The 8,643-nt window shown below is 51.7% G+C and overlaps 1 protein-coding gene across 2 annotated transcripts in view; it reads left to right on the top strand.

The window, feature by feature from the left end:
* Positions 1–1,161, top strand: part of UNC5B (unc-5 netrin receptor B) — a 93,410-nt gene extending 92,249 nt beyond the window's left edge. Inside the window, exon 17 of one of the 2 annotated variants that reach the window (XM_004383259.1) lies at positions 354–1,161. In XM_004383259.1, coding sequence (XP_004383316.1) covers positions 354–519 — 166 coding nt within the window. In that variant the 3' untranslated portion in view covers positions 520–1,161. The remainder of the gene's footprint in view (positions 1–353) is intronic. The other variant, XM_004383260.2, reaches the window with a different exon arrangement.
* The last annotated feature ends 7,482 nt before the right edge of the window (positions 1,162–8,643 follow it).

Genomic DNA, 8,643 nt, shown 5'->3' with positions numbered 1-8,643 from the left:
CAGACCATTAAGTCTGGTCTTCTTACTAGAATTTGAGTTCTACACCCCACCTTTCTCCTGCTCCATCAGGGACTCTCTGTTGTGTTCCCTGTCAGGGCGGGCTAGACCCTTACTTCATATGTCTGCAGGGTGAGAGGGATCATTCCCATCCTAGAGAGGAGGTGACTGAGGGTCAGAGAGGTGCAGTGCCTTGCCTAGGGCCACACAGCCTGGAAGCAGTAGAGTCAGGACTGAGACCCAGGACTGTGGGACCCTAGAATCCAGAGTCTTCCCACCTTCCAGAGCTCCCTCCACCTCCAGGCTCCTGAGAGGTGCTGGGTGTTCAAGAAGCCCAATCTTTCTCCCTCTGCCAGGTACCTGAACTACTTTGCCACCAAAGCAAGCCCTACGGGCGTGATCCTGGACCTCTGGGAAGCTCTGCAGCAGGACGATGGGGACCTCAATAGCCTGGCGAGTGCCTTGGAGGAGATGGGCAAGAGTGAGATGCTGGTGGCCATGGCCACCGACGGGGACTGCTGAGCCGCCCCTGGACGTGGGCTGGTGGGACCAGCAGGAGGCGAGTGCAGGGAGGCCCGGGGCAGCCTCCCTGTGGGGGCATTCAGCCTCTGCTGCCCCCAGCTCCCAGCCGGAGCAGCTCCTCTCCTCTTCCCCTTGCCCCAGCCCCTGACCACAACTAGCCTTAGAAAATCCATGTACTCTGTTGTCTGAGGACCCAGGTTCCTTCTCATCCCCAGCTGGCTCCCTTTGGCCTCAGCCCTGCATGCAGGGACAGGGGATGGGACGGAGGCCTCTGGTGGCAGGGAGGGAGGGAAAGGTCATCCTTCTACCCCTGGCCTCCACCCTGGGACTTCTGGGCACAGGTTTTCATTTCACTCTATTTTCTTCCTCGGTTGCTAATTTCCCCCTCCTCCCTGAGCGCCCTTCTCCTGTCACACCATTTTAGTCTTTCGAGAGTCGAGTACAATTCAGACGAATGGCTTTCTCCTGTCCAAAAGGAAAAAAAGAAAGCAAGCTTCAGACTGCTAGTAAGGCTCAAAGAAGAAGAAAAACACCAAACCACAAGGGAAAAGAAAAACCCAGTTTCTTAGGAAACGCAAATGATTTATTATCCAGATATTGGATAAGTCCTTTTTAAGAAAAAAGCAAATGAAAAACAACACACAAAAAAAAATAGAAAACCCTTTTCTTGAGTGGATGAGAGTGGGCATGCACGTGGTTCTGGCCAAGAGTGAGTGAGTGTGTGTGTGTGTCGGGAGAGAGAAACTGAATAGGGAACACATTGCTACTAACAAGTCCGTCTTGTACTAAATTCTGGCCAGGTCTCAGTTTCCCCAGTTCTATAAGGAATAGGTCAGACTAGGTTTTAGCTTAATACCATGTTTCCCTCTGAAATCTTAAGCCAACTCTGAATCTGTGAAACAAACGAGGTGGGGTCCTTCCTCCCGCAGCCCCAGGCAGATGCCCTCAGGCTCCTCTGGGGACACCAGGGCCCCAGGGAACCCAGGTTAAGCACTGCAGTGGAAGATGTGAGTGGGCCAGGTTAGCTCTGAGCCAGCGAGAATGTTTCCAAGGCCATGGCCTGATGGCTGCTCCTGTGGCCCAGAGGTGGGGCTCGAGCGAGACAGGAAATGAGGGGATCTTCATGGACACCTCTCTCCTAGGGTATCTCCATAGGGAGCCAGGAACCCTCCCCGACCCAGCAACCTCTAGATCAGGTGAGTTAGGAGGTTAAAACAGTTTTCTGATGCTCAGGAATCTGGACTCCTCCTCCCCTCTTGGGTCTTAGTTTCTTTCTGTAAAATAGGAGGGATGGATGTAGGGGGCCGGGAGGGATGGAGGAGACCCTCTAGCCACAGAAGCCTGAGCTTCTGGGACTCAGGTTGGCCCTGAGGAACGAATGAGCAGCCATCCCTGCGGCGTGGGAGCTGAGAGGTGGGTGGCCCAGCAGAGTTTATAGCCTGGGAGTGGAGGAGGAAGGGTGGAGGACTGTTTTCCCTGCTCTGATCTCCATGGGCACTTCCCTTTAATCCTCTTCTCGCCCTCCCAGTCTGGGAGATCTTGAAGTAACTTTCCGAATGGGGCGGGGTTGCCAGAGTGAAAGGGCTGGCTGGCAACCCAACCAGCCTGTTTCAGAATGTTCCGAGAGGCCAGCAGGGTCCAAAGTGTGTGTGGAGGGGTGAGCCCCCGTCCATTGTCAGGGGCAATAGCTGGACCAGGATCTGCAGCTGGTACAGAGGACTCAGGGCAAGGCGAGTGCCAGCTCCCCAGCAGCTCTGCGAGCTGACCCCCGGGCATGCCAGCAGGTCCCTGAGCCGCTTGTGGGACCAGCCTGGGCACATCCTGCCTTTGAAAGTCTGCTCCTGAGAGGAGGGCAGGTTTAAAGCCGTGGTCCCAGCCAGCGTCCTGGCCTGGCTTTCCTGCCGTGGGCTTGCATGTTTATGGGGGTTCTCACCACCCACCTAGCCCTGAGAGTGGGAGCTGGCTGAGGGCAACCTGCCAGGAGGTTCAAGGGAGGATTCCTTCTATCAGGGCCGCTGGAAGGGCCAGGCCTACACCGGGGCTGGGACATGTCTGGGCTCCTGAGGCCAAGAACAAGGCCTTTTGTCCCAGTGCCTGTATGGGCACCGCCTTGGACAAAGGCAGCACACCTTCCCTGCCAGAACTGCCCGCCCCATGGGCTTGGCCTCTGGTCACTACCCAAGTGTTGTGGGCCTCGGTGAGTAGGGTGTTGGGGCACAGTGGGAGGAGCTTTACTGGTGCCATTCCTGTCACCCACCTCTAAAGATGCCCATATGCAGTCTTAGAGTCCAAAGACTGGGATTGAGTCCAGCTTTTCCATTAATTAAACCGCTGTGTGACCTTGGGCATGTCACTGCCTTCTCTGCGCCTCAGTTTCCTTTTTATACGAGGAGGCCCTGTGGCTGCTATCTGAGCCCCTCTTGGGTTCTGATACACTGTGATTCTTGGCTTCTGAAGGGAACCCGAATAGGCTCCCCCCAAAAAAGTTGACCATGGCCTGCCATAGCCCTGCTCTCCCCAACCCCACTTAGACAAGAGCTCTTGGGGATGGTGAGGCCTGGCCGATCAGCCATGCTCCATTTCCAGTCTGATTTCCAGAAATTGTGTACCAGGGCCTGGAGCACAGAACCAATTGGCTGGAGCCTCCTGGGAGGGTTCAAACGGTCCAACTTTATAGGAAAAGCCCAGAAAGGTTTTCTGGCTCCATCAATCTGCCAAGCTGCTGGGACTATGTCCCCAGGCTGCCTGCCTCAGTGGGGGGATTAGCAGTTTCTCCTCTTAACTCAGACCTGAGAGTCAGCCCCTCATGTGCACCTACCTGGGCCTTGAGAACTGCCCATTAGATGCCGTTGAAGACGTATTTCGGTCTCTCTCATCTCTGGAGTATGTTTGCACATGCATTTGTGTGTGTGTGTGTGTGTGTGTGCGCTGCTCTGTGTGTGTGTGCTTGTCTCGTGGGCATATCAGGGTGCACCTCCGGGAACGTGTGCATGTTCCCACATGCGTGGGGTGTGTGCATCCCCGGTTAGGGCGCCTGGAGGTTGGTGCACCTGTGTCCTGCCCTCTGAGTCCACAGGGTCAGTCAGTGTATCTTCTACGTGCCTCTCCCTCCTCCTCCCCCTCTTGCAGTGCCCCAAGCACCAGAACTCTGCAGCAGGAGTCCCCTCAAGGATGTGGGGGACCCTCCGCATCTCTTGGACGATCCACACCCTCTGGCCCCCTCCCCCCAGCTCCAGGCAGCTGAACCAGGTCCCTTAGCTGGCCCGTGAGGGGAGGTGACCAGGAGCTTGGGTGTAGAAAGAAGCTCTCCTGGGGGCAAAGGGCTGGACCCCTGCCTGGGCTGTGGGCATGGTTATATGTCCGGGGGGTGCAGGGCTCCAGGGATGACCCCCAATCCCACCTCTGTTTATTCTGTAAACTACAACCTGTAAATAACGTTTAGCATTCCTATTGTAACAAAATTAATTTTTATGAAATAAATTATATTTCCTAGTCTAATAAAAAAAACAAAAATCCAGGTTGTATTCTGCTGTGTTCTTGGCTGTCTTTCTATCTGCAATCAGGGATGACCTCTGGCCTGCCTCAGAATTCCACGGCGGGGGATGGTCACTATCTGTTCAGAGCTCTGGGCCCCTGGAGGTGATCATGCTCAACTGCCTCATTTTACAAAAGAGCACCAAGAGGGCTCGGGACTCTCCCACCAACGCACAGCAAGTCAGAGCCTGGGCTGGGGCTGGATCCTTGTCCCTGGTCCCTGGTCAGCTCTCTCGGTGCATAAACAGTTATACAGTGTGTTAGGGGTCAGTCATTTGAGTCTGCATGGGCTAGGTAATGGGGGGGAAGTGCACAGAGATGAAGCCCCCAGCATCCCTGTCTGCCTCCAAGGAGTTTAGGAAGGTGTATCCTGGATGAGGCTGAGGGGTGAGTTCACCTCAGAATCCTGCAGGCAGAAAGAGAGTGATGGGCTGGCTGAGATAGTGTGACTTGGGGCCCAGGGCTACCCTGCATGGTCGGACAGGTTATGGACTGGACAAGAGCACCACATCTAAGGGAGGGGGGTATGCCATTCCCAGACATTGTAGATGGTGTATTTACTCTGAGACGTCTCCAGCAGATGGCAGCAAAGGGTCTTGTTCTAATAAAAGCAATGTACTGGGGTTAATTTCACCACAGATGGAAGGGGCACCTTTTTCTAATTTGCACCACGGTGCCATATGACAGGCGGTGGGCCCCATTTCAGGCAGGTCCCTTCTGACCCACGGACCTCAGGTCCCCCCTTGTGAGTTGAGTCAACCAGCATTTCCCAGGGCGTGTTCCTGGCTCCGTGAGTGGATTCTGTGGTCTCTTGAGTTTGGTGTGAGGGCACTCTGGCCCCTCCTGGAGAGTCAGTGTCCCTCCACACAGTAAAGCCTCTGAGAAGGCCCGCATTTAGAAGCTGGTCTTCTTGTATTAACAAAGGGTGTCCCAGATGTGTTTGGCCTTGGAGCCATCTTTCAACCTGCTCCCGCCCTGAGGTGTGTGGGGCCCACAAGTCCTGCCAGCTCTGACTCTCTGGGACCTACGGCTCTGGGGTCTGTGCCCAGCATCACCCAGCTATCCCCATGGGGGTGGGGGCACTCTGAGGACCACTTCTGAGCCTGGAAGTACCAAGACAAGGGAAAGTCACGTCCCTCCTCGGGTAGCTGATGACCTGGTGGGGGGCAGACAAGGCACACTTGCACATACACCTTCACACCCTCACAGGTCCAGGTTGGTATTGCTCCCTGGGGTCCCAGAGTGCCTGGAGCGGGTCAGCCAGCAAGGCCTTCTGGCAGAGGCGAGTTTGGGAGAAGGAATTGTAGGGGAGATGAGGAAGAGGACAGTGCTGTGGTGGGGGGGAGGTGTGAAGGAAGGGATGGGGGTGTGGCCTGAGGCAGGAGTAGCAGCCCAGGGAGGGGGTGGGCAGAGTCAGATGTGAAGGCAGCTATTTCATTCAAGTAGCCCCACTCATAGGCAGGCAGATTGTCTGGGGCCTCCCAGGAGTCCAGGGTACTCACACCCCCTCACCCACCCACCAGCTAAGTGGGCAAGGCATCTCCTTGCCATCTGTCCCTCGGTAGGTCACCTGAACACAGCTTGGGCAGCAGGTGGCATGCAAAGAGTTCTGACCTGAAAAACAGGGGACCTGGGTTCAAGTCCTGATGCTGTGTGTTCTTGGGGTCGTCACTGTCCCTCCCTGGGCCTCAGTTTCCCCATCCATAAAATGTGGTGCTTGGACCTGTGGCTCTGTAAGTGGCCTCTGAGTGGAGTGGTTCTGTAATCTGGGGGTCTCGGTTCTAGGCAGAGATGTGGCAGCCCCACCCCTTGGAACCTCCTGTCTGCATAGGCCCGGGGGTGGGTAGGGGAAAATCAAGAGAAGGTAGAAGATGGGCTGGTCCTAATCCTCTGGCTGCCCAGTGGTGCCCTGGGTCTGGCTCCGCTGGAGCAGGGCAGCAAGGTGGTGCAGCTGGCCCATGTGCCCCCAGCCGGCCAGCCGGGCATGGCTTAGCAAGCTTTGGGCCATCAGCTGTTGCCTGTGAAGGGTTACTGGGTTGGAGTGGGCAGCCCTCCACTAGGGGGCCATAACCAGTTGAAACCAATCGTCATCAAGTTGATTCCCACTCATGGCAAACACATGTGTGTCAGAGAAGAACTGTACTGCATAGAATTTTCAATGACTATGGCCTTTCAGAAGGCCCACACATCTGTCAGTTTGTCATACTGTGGGGGCTTGTGTGTTGCTGTGATGCTGGAAGCCTGCCACCAGTATTCAAATACCAGCAAGGTCACTCGTGGTGGACAGGTTTCAGCTGAGCTTCCAGACTAAGTCAGACTAGGAAGAAGGACTTGGCGGTCTACTGCTGAAAAGAATTAGCCAGTGAAAACCTTACAAATAGCAGCGGAACATTGTCTGATACAGTGCCAGAAGATGAGCTCCTCAGGTTGGAAGGCGCTCAAAAGACAACTGGGGAAGAGCTCCCTCCTCAAAGCAGAGTCGACCTTAATGATGTGGTTGGAGACAAGCTTCCGGGACCTTCATTTGCTGATGTGGCTCGACTCAAAACGAGAAGAAACAGCTGCAAACATACATTAATAATCGGAACGCAGAATGTACGAAGTATAAATCTAGGAAAATCGTAAATCGTCAAAAATGAAATGGAATGCATAAAAATCTATATCCTCGGCATTAGTGAGCTGAAATAGACTGGCATTGGCCATTTTGAATGAGATAATCATATGGTCTACTATGCCGGGAATGACATCTTGAAGAGGAATGACGTTGCATTCATCATCAAAAATAACATTTCAAGATCTATCTTGAACACAACGCTGTCAGTGATATCGATACGCCTACAAGGAAGACCAGTTAATACAACTATTATTCAAATTTACGCATCAACCACTAGGGCCAAAGATGAAGAAACTGAAGATTTTTACCAACTTCTGCAGTCTGAAATCGATAGAACATGCAATCAGGATGCATTGATAATTACTGGTGACTGGAATGCGAAAGTTGAAAACGAAGAAGGCTTGGTAGTTGGAAAATATGGCCTTAGTGATAGAAACAATGCCAGAGATCACATGATAGAGTTTTGCAAGACTAACGACTTCGTCATTGCAAATACCTTTTTTCAACAACATAAACGGTGACGATACATGTGGACCTCACCAGACAGAATACACAGGAATCAAATCAACTGCATCTGTGGAAAGAGACAATGGAAAAGCTCAATGTCATCACTCAGAACAAGGCCAGGGGCCGACTGCAGAAGAGACCATCAATTGCTCCTATGCAAGTTCAAGTTGAAGCTGAAGAAAATTAGAACAAGTCCACGAGAGCCAAAGTATGACCTTGAATTTAGAGACCATCTCAAGAATAGATTTAACGTGTTGAACGCTAATGAGCGAAGACCAGGCGAGTTGTGGAATGACACTAAGAACATCATACCCGAAGAAAGCAAGAGAGGTCATTAAAGTCAGAAAAGACCAAAATGGATGTCAGAAGAGACTCTGAAACTTGCTCTTGAACGTCGACTAGCTAAAGTGAGAGGAAGAAATGATGAAGTAAAAGAGCTGAACAGAAGATTTCAAAGGGTGGCTCGAGAAGACAAAGTAAAGTATTCTGATGACATGTGCAAAGACCTGGAGTTAGAAAACCTAAAGGGAAGAAGATGCTCAGCATTTCTCAAGCTGAAAGAACTGAAGAAAAAATTCAAGCCTCAAGTTTCAATATTGAAGGATTTTATGGGGAAAATATTCAGCGACGCAGGAAGCATGAAAAGAAGACAGAAGGAATACACAGAGTTACTATACCAAAAAGAATTAGTTGACGTTCTGCCATTTCAGGAGGTAGCATATGATCAGAAACTGATGGTACTGAAGGAAGAAGTTCAAGCTGCACTGAAGGCATTGATGAAAAACAAGGCTCCAGGAAGTGACAGAATACCAACTGAGATGTTTCAACAAACAGATGCAGCTCTGGAGGTGCCCGTTCACCTATGCCAAGAAATCTGGAAGACAGCCACCTGGCCAACCGACTGGAAGAGATCCATATTTATACCCATTCCAAAAAAAGGTGATCCAGCTGAATATGGAAACTATTGAACAATATCATTCATACCACACGCAAGTAGAATTTTGCTGAAGATAATTCAAAAGCGGTTGTAGCAGTACATCTACAGACAACTGCCAGATTCAGAAAAGGACGTGGAACAACGGATATCATTGCTGATGTCAGATGGATCCTGGCTGAAAGCAGAGAATACCAGAAAGATGTTTACCTGCGTTTTATTGACTATGCAAAGGCATTCAACTGTGTGGATCATAACAAATTATGGATAACATTGCAAAGAATGGGAATTCCAGAACACTTAATTGTGCTCATGAGGAACCTGAACATAGATCAAGAGAGAGTCGTTTGAACGGAGCAAGGGAATACTGCATGATTTAAGATCAGGAAAGGTGTGCATCAGGGTTGTATCCTTTCACTATATCTATTTTCAGTCTGTATGCTGAGCAAATAATTCGAGAAGCTGGACTCTGAAGAAGAACGGGGCATCAAGATTGGAGGAAGATGCTTTAACAACCTGCAATATGCAGATGACA

This window comes from Trichechus manatus, unplaced genomic scaffold, assembly GCF_000243295.1.
Source record: "Trichechus manatus latirostris isolate Lorelei unplaced genomic scaffold, TriManLat1.0 scaffold00106, whole genome shotgun sequence".
NCBI lineage: Eukaryota > Metazoa > Chordata > Mammalia > Sirenia > Trichechidae > Trichechus > Trichechus manatus.
This window is presented reverse-complemented; position numbering and strand designations above follow the sequence as displayed.